Consider the following 19,483-nt stretch of genomic DNA (forward strand, 5'->3'; position numbering starts at 1 on the left):
GTTTGCAGGCCGTGTGCGCGCACACATGAAACCACAAGGTTGTTTACAAAGGAAGCATTGAGTTAGAAAAAGGAAAATGTCAACTTTTATCATGCCACTGCACAACCATTTGGCATTAGTTGGAAAATATCCCCCCAAGTAGTGCTACATCCGTCAAATGGGATGGAGATGGAGAACGGGTGGGGTGGGGTGGGGGTGGGGGTTCCAATTTGAAAGACATTCTTGTAAGTACTCATGTGTAAGGAGTCCTGCGGCAGGTCATGTTGCCGTGTGACAGGCAAGCATTCGTCTTGTCGAGTAGCTCACTTCCTGGGTCTCATTGCCAGGATTTGCGTGTCAGCTTTCTGTAATTAATAGCCAGTAGCCCCCACAGCCCGTCGTTAGACCAGGTGCTGCTTGGATCTGGTCTGGCATTGAACAACAACAGACAAGCTGGCAGTTGGCGTTGTTATTGGGACAGAACTCATTGCCATCTTTCTCTTTTGTATACATATCAGCTGACTGTGTACATAGAAACAAGCAGGTCGCCGCCAAAACAAAGAGGTTTAATGGTTGTGAATTTTAATGCCGCACTGCTGATGGATATCTTATTGGTAAAGGATGTGGTTCATTTAGTCTACTTTGTGTCAAGCGCCATTCCGCTCATGTCCTGTGCTGTTTAGCAGAGCTTGCGGCTCTGACAGATTGCCGTCTCGATGGGGAGATTTATCCAGCCAGCACTGCCAAAGGCACTGACACCATCATTAGGCTTTGATCAGCTGCAGTCTGCAAAAGGAAGAGGGGAGAGTAATATTCTTGATCTAATTACTCGGAGACATTTCAGGCAATGTAATATGTGATTTAACCTCTTCTCAGAAGCTATAAAAGGAAGCTGGGTTAATCTTCCTAGCAACCTCTTTTCCACGCGGGGGAGAGCGCCTTAAATTTCCTTCACTTGGAGTGTGTCGAGAGTCCGCCGACCTTTTTTACAGGTCCCTATGATTTCTGCATTAATGGAATTGCCTGATAAAAACGCAATCTACCACCGGAATCTCGCATGATGTGAATGGAATGCCGTGAGAAGGAACGTTTGTGCGGGGAAGTATTTTCCTGGTCAAGCGCTCAATTGCGGCGGAATCGCCTGACAAACACCGCACCATAGTTTATTTACTGTCACAAAAGTATACACAGAATGGTAATGGTTTAATTTCATTTGAACATGCATCAGATTACAATTGAGTGCATCCCATAATCAGTTCCCAGTTCCACATGTCCAAAAGGAGTAGGAAGAAGCAAAGCTTATTAAATCCTACCCCTCCATCTGGTACTTTTACAATCAGTAACTGTTCACTTCCTGCTTTCCGTAATACAGTTTAAGTTTTTTTTATTTATTTTTATTTATTTTTTTATTTTTTGTCCCGTACCGAAGTACGAGGTGATATGACCATACTACAATGCCATAATGGGTACCATAGTAAGTGTCAATATAGTGATATATATATCAAGACTCTTCATCCTTGTATTTAGCAAACATCAACTGCTTGTATTGTTTCTTGAATTGGCTCATCGTTGTGCATTGTTTGATTTCCTTACTCAATCCATTCCATAGTTTGATTCCACATACTGAAATGCTATGGCTAGCATAACGTAGTCCTAGCAGAAAGTGTTTCAAATTTCGTTCTTCCCTGAGATCATATTTCTCATAATGTCGGGATGGGGGTCAACAGATTTGACAGGGCCCTAACAAAATGTTCATTCGCCTGTGTGCATTTAGCTGCTACTACTCCTTTTCCGAGTTGTGTGCATCCTGCTAATGGATTATTTTGTTCCCAACTCCTCCCTTTTCACTCCTCAGCAAGATGAGCGCTGGAGATTTGATTGAACAAATAGATTGCAACAGGAATGGAGGGCTTTGGGTTAATCAGTCAAACGTAGTTAAACAATTCTTTGGACATGAAGAGATTAGTCTTGCCTACCCCATAGCTCTTCAGAGCCCGTTCTATCCAGCGCAGACCAGGCTTTTAGGGCCAAGGGCCACAGGCTGTGGCCTGGCCTGATCCACGGAGAACCACACACTCACACAGCCCTCAGCATGCTCCATTGCCTCTGAATGCGTCGCTACTCTCTTCCGCCTTTGTTACAGAGTACAATTGAAATGATGGATTAGCAAATTAAATGCAGACCTTTCTATTCTTGGACATCCTTTTCGCAGCGTCTTCTCAGGATCTATGCCACACACATTCTCAGCTCATTAAGTGTATGTGTTTTAACTCATCTTTCTATTTAAAAAAATACTCCACAGAGTCTTGGCCCCCATCAAGCCTCTGGGCATCTTTTCTACTCAGGCCGAAATCTTGGACATTCTCTTACATTTTTATGATGAAGCGCTGATCACACTGATAGAAAGCGACTACGGCCGTCCCTCGTTCTTAGCGATGATTTGCTTCCAGACCTGATTGCGGTAAAGTGAATAGTTTCATAGTTAGCATGGAAATCCTGTTTGTGTAAACACGGCTTTTAACATTGTTCAAGATGTGATCACCTATAATCTCCTCTCATTCATTGTTTGCAACACATTGAGCAACTCTTGTGCTAACCATTGAACCAGTTAACCTAAAATTTATTTATTCTAAACCTAAGACGTTAAATAAAATGCTACTTCCACGCAGAATGTGAGGAGAACCTTTTTTTTTTGGTGCGACATGCAGTGTTAAGGTAATGTAATGTAAGCCAGTGTCTCAATGTTTTGTGTCATTACTGCCGCCTGGTGACCAGAATACTACATATCATTTGCATTTCAATATGTTTTTACTAACAATAGACCACAAAATAGCGATTATGTATTAATTACTTTCTGAAATTAATTAATTTCCTGATATAACAAGGGATAGAACTGCAATATTGCGAGGATGACTTTATGACATAATGAAATGCCCTTCTGGAAACCTTTCATCAATTTGACTGTTTTTCCAAATAGAGGCATGATTGTCACTCGTTTATTGTGGTTAATTGGTTCCAGACCCGACCACAATAGGTGAATTTCCACTAAGTAGGATCCCTTATTGGTAAATTTAGTATTTTTGTCTTTACACCATAGAAAACCTGTTTTAAGACCTTCTAAATGTGATTTTTCTAACATGCTAACACTCAGCATCTCTACAGTAGCTTGAGATGTCACACGTCACTTCCAAAGCCCCGCCTCTTGTGACAAATCACACATATTACACGAATATACACAAGACATTCTAAATGCTTTGTATTTGTATGTTTCTTCGTTTAGCCATTTTTATGATTGAGAACGCTTAATTTGGGCCAATAACACATATAATTAGCATATGTTTTGACTAATAATAGGCCGCATTCAACCACAAAACAGTGATCATTAACTCAATAGAGTGAGGGCGTGATGTAGCGAGGGATGACTGTGATATTAGACACGGCCCTAATTGTAACCTTGTTCATGCACATTTATAATACAGTTGAGAATTTATCACCCATTTAAAACACATTCCACACAAGATAAATGCCCCTATAATCATTGAGAAGTTACTGTGTAATGATGTTCCCAAGTAAGATAGCATTGCTGTGTAGCATTACTAATGGATACATTTGCAAATGATCTACGGCCCTAACTGCTTGTCTTTTGCATCAGTTTCATGTCTGTGTTTTCGCCATTCAGGTTTTAAGTCACTTTTTGTGGGTTTCCGACTCGCCATTACTACAGGTCACTGCTCTCTCACCCCCCTCCTGCCCCACGGTCCCTCCTCCGCTCTTGTTTGGAGGGAGGACCACTGTGCACTGAACAGACCCCAATTAGCAAGGCTAGCAGGCCTCCTGAAGGTCACTCCCAGAGCGTTGGTGTGAGAACAAAAGAGTTCTAGGAGGATAAGGAGAGGCCCTGCGTTAAGTGTCTGAGATTCTCAGCTGGATTGTGAACACAATAGCCACTCTCTTATTCACACAGAGAAATCTTTTTTTTTCATGTCCTCCACATTAAGAAGGTGCAGGTTTTGTAGGAATGGACTCAGGTTATTGCTAAAGGTCAATCCTCCTTGGCGAATTGTCACAGTACACTTTGACCATATCTGGGAGAGCCATTTGTCATTAGCTCCAAAGTCCCCTGCTTCATCAGCCCACGTCTGGTGTCGGCTATCTCGGCCTGATTGATGGCGCTGTCCTTATTGCAGGCAACAGGGGTCGATGGCAAAAATTTGCTGCTGGTTGCATTAATGCTCTGCTCAATGCTTTAGACCTTTGAGCATGCCTCATCAGTCTTGAATCACTGGATGGTCGCCGGAGAGCTGGCTGATGCACCAAAGTGAGAGAGCGGGATACGTATGGAAATGTTATCAGCCGAGCTAACTACGTTACTCATATGACTGTACCCATCTCACTGGGGATATATTCATTTCAGTTACCACACACAGTAACACTGTTTACCGTACATTTTAAAACGGCCTTGAAGTTCAACCCTAATGAAACATTGAAATTAATTCCTGCAGAGGAAAACCAAAGATGTTTATGCATCAGACTAGTTTGACATTTCAGAGCCCGTTGCTTTTGTTCACACCTAACTTTCAGTTTTAAACCAATGCTTGTGAATAAGTCATAATTCCGGTGCCATGACAACGCGGGTACACAACTGAGCACTTGTGTAGGCTCTTAGTTCGGCAGGCCGAGGGGCTCTGAGAGGATCAGATGTTCCTCTGCAGACACAGGGGTGAGATGTTTACCATGCTTGGCCTGCGCTTGCCTGGCTTTCCATAGAGTCAACGTTGGGCTGACCCTTGCCTCATGCCCAGAGCCAGTGCCTGCTGAGAGGCAACCACAACCACACAGGAAGTGGCGGCGAGAGCCACAAATGTCCCGTGAGTTGCCAGACATCTCGCATGGAGGAAGATCATTTTTATTCCTGTGCTGGTCCGTTGAAGCAAGGGGGAGAAGTCTTTTGGTCTAGCTGGAGGCTAGACTGAATGTCAGCGCTGACACGAAGACGGCTGACCTTACCAACCTTTCGAAGGCACAGCAAGGGGGTGTCATCAATTGAACAGGCACAGAACAGGATTTGGAATTAGCATTTGTGCTTTTAGAGCTGAATTTCAATATTTTGCACAGTTCTTGATAAAAATTCACCAGGACTGTCCGTAGCATAGTGCAGAATTTCTTGATACAGAAAGCCTGCAAACTATTTATGACTACAATCCATGTTGGTGGATTTAGTCTCTTTTAGGGTGGTTTTGTCAGTCAGCGCTCACACATTTCTGCCTAGCAGGGCTGCTTTGAACCCCAACCCTCGCTACCTACGGTCAGTCCAGCTGTGCTCACAAGCAGCCCAGGCCTGGTTAACTCCGGGTCAATACTATTCATTGGGGTAGAACATTTTTCACTGCATATGTCAATAGGAAAGGAGTAGAAACGCAAGAGGAGGTCTGTGGGGCATCTGTGTGCGTGTCTGTGTGGGAGAGAGACTTGTGGGAACAGCTGCATTGATAGTTTTGTTTACAGAGCACTCAAAGCTGAGACATAAGCTGCGGGAACACCTGGATAGAGAGGATATGGTACGAGAGACGGTGGTGGTGTCAGCTCTGCTGTTGGCCCCGTACCAAGAAAAATGTACGTCCACAGACAAACACCGCCGATGTGCGAGTAAAGCCTCGGTTTTCCATAAACAACACTTAACAAAGCGGACTGCTTTCTTCCTTTAATCCCAGGCTCAATTTGTCACTGGGGTGTCCAATTTGTCATAAGCGCTTTGACTGAGCCAGGCAAAGTATGTGTGAGGAGGAACACAAAATGGATGCACCTGTTAATAAATTAAATCAGAACACTTCATCTTAATTGTGTCTTTACCTCTGCCAAAGTCCTACTTACACAGGAGGAGGGCTAGTCAGCTCTTGCAAACAGCTCCTAAGTCTGGACCCATTTCAGGGCGACCCCTTTAACGAAAACGTACTCGGTACTAGGATTGTCACGATACAGTCAGGTCACAGTTAGCTTTGCACACGATCGTAGATCCGTGCTGCATAGCTGGAGTGAACAGCAAAAAAGACGGTATAAAGGTTGCTGGATGAAGACGGTGTTAACAATTAACAGTATAAATTAAATCATGGCGAACGTGGGATGGAAGCGCTCACCGCGCTAACCCGGCTGCAGAGAGACTACCGTGAGCGATAGAACATTATATTTAACTTTTTCTGTATATATTTAAAGATAATATACTATTTTATTTCAGCGACTATTCTATTGTTTACATTTTAATACAACTTTGCACGCATATTTGGCTTTGATTTTCATCTAAACTAACTTTGTGGGAAAAATATGGGGACATACTAATATGAAATATCGATATTCAACCTAAATATATCGGGAAATGAGTTTTGGTCCACATCGCCCGGCCCTACTTTCAAAGTACATTCTTTAGATCTCTTCCATTTAACACTACTGCAGTCATGCGGTTTGTATCAAAAGCAGGCACGTTCACCTCAACAGTTTTATGAAACTGCCTTCTGAATATCCTGATTATATCACGCAGCCTCTCGCGCGTGCACGCTCAGATGACAGATTGACAGGCAGGGTGATGTCTTATCGCTGATGGTCTTGTACGTATGCCGGGACTTGGGGGATATGTGATGGTCACTGTGATGATGCTGCAATGATGGTTACCAGAAGTTGTCTAAAAGGTAACCAAGCATCCTCCCATGTTCGATGGTTCTGATATTGGCTCTATATAAGTTCCACGTTTGTAGCAACAATTTGAAGACTTTCAGATGCAGACTATTCCCATTCATCAGTTATTGTGCTTATGTATAACTCTTTGATTCGATAAGGCATTGACTAAAATATGTGCCAAAAGCGCTGACAGTATCCTTGTTGTACCTGAAAGGAAGGGATGTGAGAATATTCAAAATCAATAACATAAGAGGCTTCCATTAATAATAGTAAATGAAACACACCTTTTAATTGGGTGATTGTAGTCATTTGCCGAATGAGATTATTCATCAATGTTTCACCTATTGGAAATACTTGGAAAGAGTAACCACCCGCTCTGCACCACTTAGGGCTGCCAAAGAAGACGGTTCAATTATTGAGACATGGTTTGAATTTGTGTTGCTGCAAAGACGAAAAGACCACAGATTTTATTTAATGTTTCAGTCATTATTTGAGAAAACATTGGAAAAAATGAATATACCGTGGCCATTGAGACCCGTTTTCAAATGTTTGTGCTTCTTGGTTGCAAATGCAAGTCTGTTGTAGTCTGGACTGTCCTAACCTTATTTTCAGCATTGTCTCCTGTCACGGGTTAATCGATGTTTACATTGAGTAAATCAGTCTCAGTCCGCTGTCCTTTCTTTTTGCCAGTGTCACCCCCCCCCCCCACTCCCCTCCCTAAAGTGGTTTCTGTCACGTCAGAGTAAACTGACCGTTTCTTCACTGAGCTCCTGGCTGCACTCCGGATGGATTTGCTGCAGATAAATAAATAACCGGGCTGGCAGCCCTCACTTTGCATCCACATCCACACTGCATTTCATCAGGTGTAAACATGTCTGTCAAACGCCACAGCCAGGGGGCCCGTGCATTTTTTTGGCATTCATGACACCAAGCGCTTCAGAGTCTGCCAACCTGACCTTGGCCAGACTACGCATGACTGAACACACTTTCCTCCGTCTTCCACATTTTTAGAACTCTTTAGGAAGCTGAGTGGGCTTAAGTGGCCCGCTTGCAAATCTGGGCCCAAGGACCTCATCTGGCTCTCCTAGCATCGCCATCAAGGGGGTCGGTTAATGGTCCTAAAATGGCTCTGGCCTTGATAAAAAGCTGGGCCAAGCTACTCACTCCTACACTCCTACTCATCCTGTTCTTCATTTGGGTGAGTCCTGAATACCATCCGAATAGTTGGGTCTGCAAGATTTAATTAGGACAAGACAGAAGAATACGTTGAGGTGCCTTTTTTTAAAATCAAATGGCTCTCAAACGCAGCTGTTCCAATGTGACGTCAGCACATCATGTTTTTCATTGCCTCTTTGTTGCAGAGAATTTTCACCTCTTTCTGGCTCAAGCTTAGCGGTTTCACATCCACATTCACTCCCAAAAGCATGTCTTTCATGGTGCCTCATAGCCTTATAAACCTCTTGTCATTTCACAGTCATTCGGTTGATATGTTGCCTTTGGTGTTGTCATTTGTAGGCTATTTATTTACTATGCTCAGCAGAAGGTATGAGTGCAAGATGCTGAAATTGGTCTTTAGAGCGGCAACAATCAATACAATTAATCAACGATATTGTGGGGTCCGATTAATCCTTTTGTAATATTTTTCAATTTCCTTAGTCATCCATGAAAGCAGGCCTATCATCGTTGTATTTTAGGCAAAACTAAATATTCACACACATCAGTTTTGACTTTGGGAAACAGTTATGGCATTACTTATTTCTGATATGTCGCAAACCAACTCACTAACTGTGTGTGTTTGGTTCATATTGATTTGGTCTGATTTTGGCCTAACCGATTCACCGAAACACGAAGCCATTGTGGGGGAAAACATTATAATAGTATGAGAATAAAGCCAAACTATACCGGTACTACAGAAATAAAGTCAGAACATTAAAAACATGTAAATGTTGAAATATTTATATATATATATATATTTTTAAAAGTGTCATGTAAGGAGAAAACTTTATACAAATAATATTCAAGTTGTCACCACATTGCTTACCGGCCTTATCCTGCAAAGCATGCTAACGATAACAAGTTAGCCTCTAATTTATTGTAAACTTAAGGGGTTTCAGTTGGAGTGGGGAAGAAAGACAAAGCAAAAAGCCAAAAACCACTTCCACATGGAATAGGATAAGTTTTTTCCCACTCTATCGATGTAATGGCATGTTTCATCAATGTTTTGTGTCTTTACTGACGCCAGAGTACGACATATAACTTATGCCGCTGGCAGGGCACATACAGAATAGACAAATCATTCCCACTCACATTCATAACTAACAATTTGGAGTCGCCAATTAGCCTAGCATGTTTTTGTGGGAGGAAACCGGAGTACTTATAGAAAACCCATGCAGGCACAGGGAGAGCATGCAAACTCCACACAGAGATTCGAACCCAGGTCTTCCTGATCTCATGACTGTGTGGCCTACATGCTAACCACTCATCCACTGTGCGGCCCTACATACAGTAGCAAGAAAAAGTATGTGAACCCTTTGGGATTGCTTGGATTTCTGCATATAAAATTAATTTTAAAATTTATTTTATGACCAATTTATGCAGAAATCCAAGAAAGCCCAAAGGGTTCACATACTTTTTCTTGCCACTGTATAATATAATGGGCCATAGTCAACCAAGAACCAGTGATTATTAGCATGATAAAGTGAGGGACTACCGTACTTGTGCAATACACCAGAATAGAAATGGTACAAGCAATCGTGTCGAAGCAGGACTCCTCTGTCAGAGCAGGCCAGGTCAGACCAGGCCGGGCCAGGAAGGAGAATGGGTAATCCAGCACAGTGCAAATGGTGTGGTCCGAGTTTGCCCCCTAACTTATTCACTGCTTCACAGCATTATACTCGCAGCTAGCAATTCCTTTCAACCACTTTTGTTTGGATAGCCAGACAATGGTCATCTCAATGTGTCATTTCTTGCTAACATGCTCAAGAGCCAAAGCTCTTTCCTCTTTCTTTTGACAGAATGCTTGAGCATTCATGAGTAAAAAAAAAAAAAAAAACCTTTCCTCCTGCTCCTTTTCTTTCTTTACTTCCTATTCACACAGCCGGCTGGCAAGAAAAGTAATTTCTCTCTCTGCCCCTGAGAGAATCAACACACTGAAGTTGCATTGAATTTCGACTTTTTTTCTTGGCTCTATTTCAGACTCATAACCTGGGGGTAAACATGCAATTAAAATAACATCAGCCTGCTTTCCCCACCACTCTTCTCCGCGGCACCAGTTAGTACAAGCACTGAACAACATGGTGACTTGGTTGTCCTAATTACTTTTGCTTTAATTGCTATAGAAAGCTGCAAATATTGCACCAAAGATACTTATTTGCCCCCCAACTTTGCGTTGCTTATCTTCAAGGATGTATATGTGCTTACGCTAAGCTGATTTTGCTTACCTTATTGAGAAACGCTGCTTTGATTTCCTGTGTCATGGTTCTGACGGTTGGAGACATCTGGCCTTATTTCCTAAACGACTTCCACCTCTGTTGTTCCTTCTCTTTTTTAACTTCATTTGTTTTCATTCTTTACATTCAGAAAATGGGTCAGCTTTTATGGGAAGAGTTTGACACAGCGCAAGACATCCCTTGCTCAAGCCCTACTTTGTTGTCTCCCATTTTATTTGGCGCAAATGCAAGCCGCACCGCTATTTGCATGATAGTATTGTGTTGTAAGTACCCAGTGGCGACTTGCCGACTCGACTAATACTCTGAGAACCATGTGTCTGCTGTCTGCACGAGGCTGATAGTGTGAGATGCCTGGCCAAACTCCACTGAAGCCGTCCTTGCTCCATGGGTCTGCTCAGCAGGCTCGGGCCCCGGACAGGGACAGGACAGAACGGGCTGTGTCTCCGCATCACAAAGGCTGCTAAGCCTCCTGTTTGTCTGTAGGGGCTGATGGCTGGAGGGCTCAGACCAGACAGGCAGAGCCCCCTGCCTGGTGGTCACAGGGCAGTCCATAACAAGAAGAAGCATGCAGCCAAGCCAGTCAAGTGCTGACTACCTCCTGCAGAGAGGTGCCAGAGACAGCTCAGCCCGTCTGGACTCTGGATCTGTGTCAGTGACATTGCCATAATATTGGGAACACCTCCCAGCGTAGCCTGGTAAAGTTCAACAGGCACTGCTTGCATTCTGTAGCTCATCTTGCCTGTGAAAAACAAAAGTCACACCAAACTGTACCGTGGCTAGCTGAACAGCACTTTACCACATGATGGGAAGAACAAAGTCAAAGTACAGGGGTAAAAAACAAGCTTCAGATTAATCGACTAAGAAAATAATTGTTAGTTGCGGGCTGAGTTGTCTTAGGTCAGGGGAGTCCAAAGTGCGGGTTGGGGGTAATTTGTGAGCAGTGGCTGTTTTTTCATTGGCCCACGGCACACCCTGGACTGGTGGCCAGCCAATCACAGGGCACATATAGACAAACAACCATTCACACTCACATTCATACCTATGGACAATTTGGAATCGCTAATTAACCTAACATGTTTTTGGAATGTGGGAGGAAACCGGAGTACCCGCAGAAAACCCACGCATGCACAGGGAGAACATGCAAACTCACAGAGATGGTTGAGGGAGGAATTGAACTCTGGTCTCCTTGCTGTGAGGCCCGCGCGCTAACCACTTGACCGCCATGCAGCCTATAAAGTTTAAATATTGAAGAAAAAAATGTTTTAAGTTGCAATATTGTCTATATATAGCAATGAATAAAGTTGTAATTGTTAGCAATGTTAGCCTTCTAGGTGTTTTCACTGGTATAAATTAGCATGCCAGCTACAACATTTCAGTCGAGCGTCACATCGTCAGGATTTGGCTCGCAGGATTTGACAGCGAGTGCAGCATAACAGTTCGGCATCAGCTTTGCCAGCAGTCCCACACCGTTTCTCCCGAAATTGCACGTTACCACACGATAGCAATAGACGGGCATGTCATAAGCCCCCTTGTTCGGAAGTTACGGCCGTTCAGCCTTCTATAATGAAGTGATGGCACACGTAAATGTGTGGAAGCCAGAATGCCTTAGAGCTGTGTCAGTGCAGGTCAGCACGGGGGAATCGTGCCCAAGGCAGGGGGAATCGTGCCCAAGCTTGGCACTGGTGAAATGGCAGTGTGTGTGTGTTCGTGTGTCCTAAATGCACAAGTAGCTTTGACGTGGTGCTGGTACAGACGGTTGGGATTCCCTTCCCTCCTGGCTCTGCACTGTAAGGCAGCGTGTCAGCTGGAGCATTACCATAGGCTGACCTTTGCCGTCGCACTCCTCACTGCATCGTTTTCTGACATTCAGGGGCACTGTGGGGGGACACAAGAAGGGGGCGGATTGATGGCGCGGTGGATGTTTCTCACCTGTAGCGGGTTGATGTGTGGTTGTGTGTGTTTTTTTTAAAGGGCATACTTACACTAACCCATTTATATCGTGCTGGACTTGGACGTGATCCCCCCCTGCCTCCACTGGCCCCCAGTGCTCACACCGAGTGTTGGTTCAGCCAATCTTCTTTTGCCATAACAGTCGTGCCATAACAGCTTATTTTTTCCATTCACATTTTTAGGCAGTGTGGAAGGAGGCAGCTTTCATTAGCAATATGAAAAATAAGATATGCCTTTATTATGTATCCAAAGATACTGTCCATGGGTTGTGACTTTTGTATTATTATTGTATTATTATTATTGTATTATTTGGATTATTTCTGTTATGAATTGTGTCGGTTATCATGAATAACATGCTCGGAGCCATCAAATCAGCCACTCTATGACTAGGCAATATGCATTTATATGCAATCATGCTGTGCCCAGGCGGATCAGGGCACTCACACCAGCCAAGCTTCCCGGACATCCAGTGTGCAGTAAGCCAAAGTGCGATTGGCTGTTTTATTTGCCACCGCGTCAGTCAGCCAGGCTTGTCACCGTTTTCAGTGGTGAAAGCCAGAGCAAAGGCAGTGTTGTATCTGATATGTCCCTCCTCCCCAACCCGGGGGCCCCGGTTGTTGTCAGAGAGATTTCTGTTATCTTTATGTGAAATCTTGGCACCCTGATAAATGAGAGCTGGAAATCCTGCCTGCTGACATCAAGGCACTGTGTACCTAAACTCCTTCCAAGGCTGAGGGAAAAGAATAACACATCAGACCAATTAAAGTTAACGTATGGCGACACAGCGAATGGAGAGCAGGGATTGCTGCCATATGGTGGTCCAAGCCGGGGAGGGGAAAGAGTAGGAGGCTCGGGGTGCAACTGCTCCAACCAACATCCTCACATCTATCTCCAAGACTGCAGCTCCACCTTCCACCAATCTAGCCTATACTCTGTATCCTCTAACGCCCACCCCCACCCTGCTGCTGTGCCCCTGCGGCACCCCGGGGTGCAACGCCCTCAGGTATCTGTGTAGAAGTTGGCAGCTTCATTAAGGCTTTTTTCCTTCGTCTTGCTGGGGGGATTTAAATGAGCTGTCGTCGTGACCTTTTTGAGCTCCTGCTTTTTAAAAGAAGTTCAGGCGCCCCCCACCCCGCAATAACCCCACATGCAGAAACCTGCCACCTGCCCTTTCTATCTTTCCACGTCTCTGTTTCACTTTGTCACCCTTCCCTCTTCGTGTCTCCTTTCCCTGCAGGGGAAGAGACACTTTTAAGCCATCACCCTGTGGCAGACAGGCATGCCAAGGCTGTTTTGTGGGTAATTGCCACCCTCGTAGAAGCCGTTTGTCTGTGCACACTTGCCGCACTCCTCTGATTCCACGCAGTAAAAGGAGAGGGCCCCGACTCTTTAGACTTAATTTGCTCCCTGACTGTTCTTTAGTGCTGATTAAGCAAGCATCTGTGTTGTTTGGAGTAGAGCAGTAAGCCAAGTGGAGCATGGCTAACGTTTTCTCCCTCTCTATTACACCGGGGTTATTGCAGAGTGGCAGGCACTTATTGAAGCGGTGGCTTCATTTATTCATTTCTTTTCACTCCATCTTAAACCAGCTCCATTGTTGTAATGCCTCCAAAACAAATGCCTGTGAGACTGCAGTATCGATCAGAGACTACCTCGTCAGCGCCAGGTCTCTGGAGTGTGTCCTTTTCAAGTGTACAGGAGTCATTAATTTGCTCTGCTGTGGTCTTGAGGGAAGAAAGTGCAGGTAGCAGGGTCCTACAAGATGACTAACATGCAGTGGAAGTGGAGGAAGTGGAGGGGCTTCATTTGAAGCCGCCAGCCCCTCGGGCTGGTTTCACTTCAGGGGTTTGATGTTTAATTCAAGTTGTTCATGGCACCAAATGTCATCTCACGTGACGCTCCAGGTGTGAATCGGCGTGTAATGGAACTGTGACTTCCTAAGGTGTTTTGCCTGTGATGATAAATTCTTGTAATCAGTACTACTTCTGTATCCCTAAGCAAACTAACCGCTCACTCTTTTTTTTTTTTTACTTTTCTCTCCGCAGTGTAAGGAGAAGTGTGTGTCCCATGTTGCATTAGTGTCTGTGTGAAATGCTGGCCTGTCTGCCAGGGCCAGGTGACCTCCCCCTCCAGCTTCTCCCCCACACGCAGATGAACACTGGACCTCAGAAATGTAAGTAGTCAGCTGTGGGCGCCATGAGCTCCCAGCACCATTTTGAATGAAGTACTATGAATGACATATATTATTAGTTGGGCCGTCAAACCACAAATAATTACAGATAGAAGTTTTTCCTATGATAAGTACCTTTTGAAAGATCATTCAGCGGGAGACTGCATAATGTTTGCTTTATGCAAATATTTGTTCATTAAATATTCAGGGTTTTTTTTAACAGCCCAACACAAAATGGACTTCAATGGATAAAAAACAAACACAATGTACAACAAGTAGACATTAGTAAGGTAAACTGTCCATCACTCAAATATAATGCTCTTCAAGCAAATAATCTCACAAAGTCTAATTGGGACTAACTTTACAAATAAAGGTTTGCAAAAACACCAAGCCACTAAGTGAAATGAAAAAATGGGAAAATAAATATTGACAACTTGAAAAAAATTGAGTGCTCAGGAACAGTCAGTAGTTCAGAGATGTAAGACCAGTTAGGTTAACACTTTATCACACCTTTCTTAGTCTGGCGACTTGAACAGCATGGAAGTATGACACCACGGGTCTTTCAACATGCAACTTTTATTTTGTCACCTTTGACAAACACAGCAGTTCAACGCTAATCAATCACTAAGAAATAATAATCATCCCGCTAATGCTGTCTCATTGAGTTGCGCTTGCTCACTTCCGCCCAAAAACCTCCTTGTGGTTTTATCTCTACGCTGTGAGCATGTAGTACCAGGCACATTGAAAAAATGTGACCTTTTATACTTTTTCCACTTTTATGACCTATAAATGTAGTTAGAATGCTGTATTCCCGTGTTCGCCTCACTGTGACATCACAGTGAGCCAGACATCCTTATATGGCCGTGCCTGGGTACAAGCTACTTGGCTCTACAAGTGACAGACCACAGGCGGGGCCGTGGGTGGAATAAATTAAAACACACAAATCCATCTGGAATAGGTACAAATTCTGGAAGATCCAGTAAGCTTCCTGTGCGGGTTCTTGTGTTTAGCTGCTCCATAGGAGTCCACAACTCAATACAAAGAGCTGAAAATGAGCAAAATAGGTCCCCTTTAACTTTTCCAAACACAAAAACCACAGCAGGGGTGGCGGGAGCTCCTCCGTGTAGCATTAGCTTTCGAAAGTGGCCTGAGGTATTGTGGAGCTAGTAGCTAGCCGGCTAGTAGCAAGCCAGTGTGGTGTATGGAGATGTCGTGTAGTTCTTTGGTGCAGCAATGTTAATAATAGGTGGGTTAATATGCAGGTCACATTATGTAAATGGAGCGTTGCTAGCAGGTGCGTCCCATTACGTGCATTCTTAGCTGCCTCTGCACAGAAAAGAGAAACATGTGTGTTCATGTCTCGCATAAGGGTTGTGGATGATGGGCAAAATCCCCCCCAAAAAGTGCAGTTTTCCTTGAAACTACCCCACCATCCCCACCCTGACTGCAGACTAAGTCACTTTTAGGCGACTTAAAAAAAAGTGGTTTCAAAAATACCTGTATTTTTGTTGACACGACCCCACTGTAGCGTCTTTTAATTGTAAAAAGAGTTTACTGCAAAAAGGGCAATCACCCCTTTGGCGAGCAAGTCGATGTGAAAAAGACTTCTTCCTCCATCCCCTCCTGCCTTTTTCTTCACAAGTGGCAACCCAGCCTCAGTGCGACCCATTTCTCCAGCATTTTCCTTTTTTCCAACGCTCATCAAGACTGTAATTTCAGAATCACAGTAATCAGCCAACCCCCTGGGACTTCAGCAAGCATGAGGGAGTCAGCTAAGTGCCAGCGTCTGTTGCCTCACTCAGGCGGACGAGTGACATGGTGCCGCCATCAACAAGACTGTTACTCCGCTCCCCCTTTGTGCAGCTCACCATGACACATCCGAGCGCAGGGCCAAAGTGAAGTTCAATTTGTTTTTCTGTCCAACTCTGTAATCTCTTTTGGGGCTGGAGCGTGCACGCAGCAACACGGCCGCTCGTAGCTGTGTGATTTCAATCTGTCCCCCGCACCCTCCATCCTCATCACTCTCACGTAATGGTTTCCCTTTTCATCCACGCTTCAAAGTATCATTAGCAGTCAGTGTTACATCAAAAACCCCGGTGCTCATTTCAAGAAAATAACTATAAAAACACACACTGTCAAGTTAGCGCCAACGGTCCGGTCCTTGAAAGGGAGCCTTTGAAAAAGCGACTGCTAAAGTCGACATACATACATGTAGCTTTTCTCTGCATCAAATTTCATATCCAAATGAAAAATGTGTCCTCTTAAAATTGCCGCTTTTTTTCTTCTCAAATTTTTTGTTTTTCTCATACGTCTTAAATTTTTTAAAATATTTATAAAAAATTTACGCTACTAAAATTACATTATTTTTCCTCATAATATTACGAGTAGGCTGCACGGCGGACGAGTGGTTAGCGAGCAGACCTCACAGCTAGGAGACCCGAGTTCAATCCCACCCTCGGCCATCTCTGTGTGGAGTTTGCATGTTCTCCCCGTGCATGCGTGGGTTTTCTCCGGGTACTCCGGTTTCCTCCCACATTCCAAAAACATGCTAGACTCCAAATTGTCCATAGGTATGAATGTGAGTGTGAATGGTTGTGTGTCTATATGTGCCCTGTGATTGGCTTGTGACCAGTCCAGGGTATACCCCGTCTCTCGCCCGAAGACAGCTCCAGCACCCCCTGCGACCCTCGTGTGGATAAGCGGTAGAAAATGAATGAATGAATGAATATTACGAGTAGACGGTAGTCTAGTTGCTAAACATCATGGCTTCTCACCAAGTTGACTGACCAGGAAACACTGCCCCCTAGCACTTGGGCGCAGATTTGCATGGCACACGCTTTGCAAGGCTCATGGCGGCGTCATGAGAGATGGTGTAGTGACTACACAGAGGCATGAACCGGCTGGAGCCACGGGTGGACCGCACCACTCTAGACTTTTACCACCTTTCTATCTGCGTGCGGCGCAGCAGGGGTGTACCATTCCTTGCCCTGAATTGTGTGTGTGTGTGTGTGTGTGTGTGTGTGTGTGTGTGTGAAAGAAAGTAATGAGATGGTTTGCTCCACCACATTGAGTTTAGCTGTGGCTGGAAATCACGTGAAAGACAGACAGAGTTGACATAACGAGCTTCTATTTTGGCAACCATTCAAGCACTGTCCTTCCAGCACCACTTAGGTCCCACAGAGCCCTGGACTGCTACAAGCTGTCTTTGACACCTTCCCCTCCCTCTATTTTTACCACGAGCGCCGGACCACCAGGGTCGTCGGGCTTCTGCCTGCTTTTCCACGGCGGCGCCTGTGCATAAGAGAAGTCGTTTCAAGTTAAGAGCTAGCAGGTTTCCATCAGCGCCAAGGCCAGAGCAGCTGCTGTATTTATCATCAAGGAGTGTCTGTTAGCAGAAGATGGCTGAGGAGCGTATCAGGTGCGCAGAGATACAACGAGGTCGCGAAGAAATGGACTCATGGTACAGGCAGGATGTCTCGCGTACCAGGAAGTGGCCCTTGATCCTCCATTCTTCCAGGCAGAGCAAACACGAAGCCCCGCAAGGCCACTGAGCTGATTTGTATTTATTTATTTTTTGCATCTCACTGACATCAAAAGCCAGCCGTCTTTCTCCCGCTCCTTATAATATTTTCCTTTCTGAATATCTTAGTTCCCTGCTCCGTCGGCCCGGCATGCTGTGTGCAGCTGCTTTTGAAGGAGGGCTGGTGGCCGCGTGCGAGGAGCTGAATTCAACAGTCTAATTTGACACCCAGGCTTCAGACTCAATTTCCCGCTCCTGAGAAAAATTTGCAATTTACAGCAGTGTGAGGCGCGGCCCCCTGCTGCCTAAACCTTGTTCAATAAAAACAGTAGTTTGAATAAAAGGAGCTCTAATTAGAGCCTGCTGACTGTGCACTTGTGTGCCAGCAGCGGGGTAATTAACACGTGGCCAAACCAGCCCCTTTCTCCTCGCTGACGGAGATCTGAGATGATGCGCTCCTCGCCACCAGCAGCCGCCTTCAAACTGCACTTATATCCTCATTAACCCTGCCTTGATGCTTAAAGCTCTTCAGTTTATCCAGGTTTGAGGTGAAGGTTGAAATGCTAATAGGCAACACTTGTTTGTGAGCACACATAATCAACAGTTGGGGCTTGTAAGGCTGCTTCTTTCAAACATTTCCGCTCAACTATTACCTCAGCTTGTCGGTGATGGTCACTCCTCTCGGAATGTTCTGAACTCCTGTTTCCATGAACATATTAATCCTGCCTGGAGATGCAGATGTGACTTGGCTGACTGACTAGCGTCGTTGCCATTTGCAGCAAGGCAGTGGACTCCATTTTGCCTGAAGACACCGATATACTGCCTGTGTTTTGCTTGCAGTGCATCATCCCTTTTCCAATTTAATGGATTGGTCCGTTTCCAGATGTAAATACTTGTTACTGCAAACAAAACAAATTATTCCATATTGGATATCGTACCTCGGAGAGGTCTAATAGTAGAAACATAAAATGACTTGAGGCAGCCATCCATTAGGAAACGCATAATTCTGGTTCACTACACATGTATTGTCCATCCATCCATCCATTTTCCTCCGCTTATCCGGGTCCGGGTCGCGGGGGCAGCAGTCTTAGTAGGGAAGCCCAGACTTCCCGGTCCCCGGCCACCTCCTCCAGCTCCACCGGGAGGACACCAAGGCGTTCCCAGGCCAGCTGTGAGACATAATCCCTCCAGCGTGTCCTAGGTCTGCCCCGGGGGCCTTTTCCCGGCCGGGCATGCCCGGAATAACTCACCAGGGAGGCGTCCGGGAGGCATCCGGACTAGATGCCCGAGCCACCTCAACTGACTCTCCCAATGTGAAGGAGAAGCGGCTCTACTCTGAGCCCCTCCTGGATGACTGAGCTCCTCACCCTATCTCTTAGGGTGAGTCCAGCTACCCTATGAAGGAAACTCATTTCAGCCGCCGGTATCCTCCATCTCATTCTTTCTTCATGTATTGTCACTATGGATTAGGCTTGGCCAATATTTTTTATATACCGATATCGTGATACATCCCAAAAATATTGTGATTATGCTAAGGTCCATATTGCCCAACCCTACTATGGATAAACAAAGTGCATGTGTTGCATTGGTCGTTGTGCATACTGGCATAGTGAATCATGTAAATAACATTTCGTATGTCTGAAGTGAGCTTCCATGTCACGAAGGTCATTTCTCATTAGCAGTGTGTTGACAGGTGAAGTCTATCTGTGTGTGCTTGCGTGAAGGTGCATATACATCCATCTGTGT

The 19,483-nt window shown here is 44.9% G+C and overlaps 1 protein-coding gene across 1 annotated transcript in view; it reads left to right on the plus strand.

The window, feature by feature from the left end:
- fam222ba (family with sequence similarity 222 member Ba) overlaps positions 1-19,483 on the plus strand; it is a 35,889-nt gene that overhangs the window by 11,893 nt on the left and 4,513 nt on the right. The window contains exon 2 of the mRNA XM_058077334.1: positions 14,093-14,220. Within this exon, the coding sequence (XP_057933317.1) occupies positions 14,139-14,220 (82 nt within the window). The 5' untranslated portion in view covers positions 14,093-14,138. The remainder of the gene's footprint in view (positions 1-14,092; positions 14,221-19,483) is intronic.

The sequence above is a fragment of the Doryrhamphus excisus genome, chromosome 7 (genome assembly GCF_030265055.1).
Source record: "Doryrhamphus excisus isolate RoL2022-K1 chromosome 7, RoL_Dexc_1.0, whole genome shotgun sequence".
Taxonomy (NCBI): Eukaryota; Metazoa; Chordata; class Actinopteri; order Syngnathiformes; family Syngnathidae; genus Doryrhamphus; species Doryrhamphus excisus.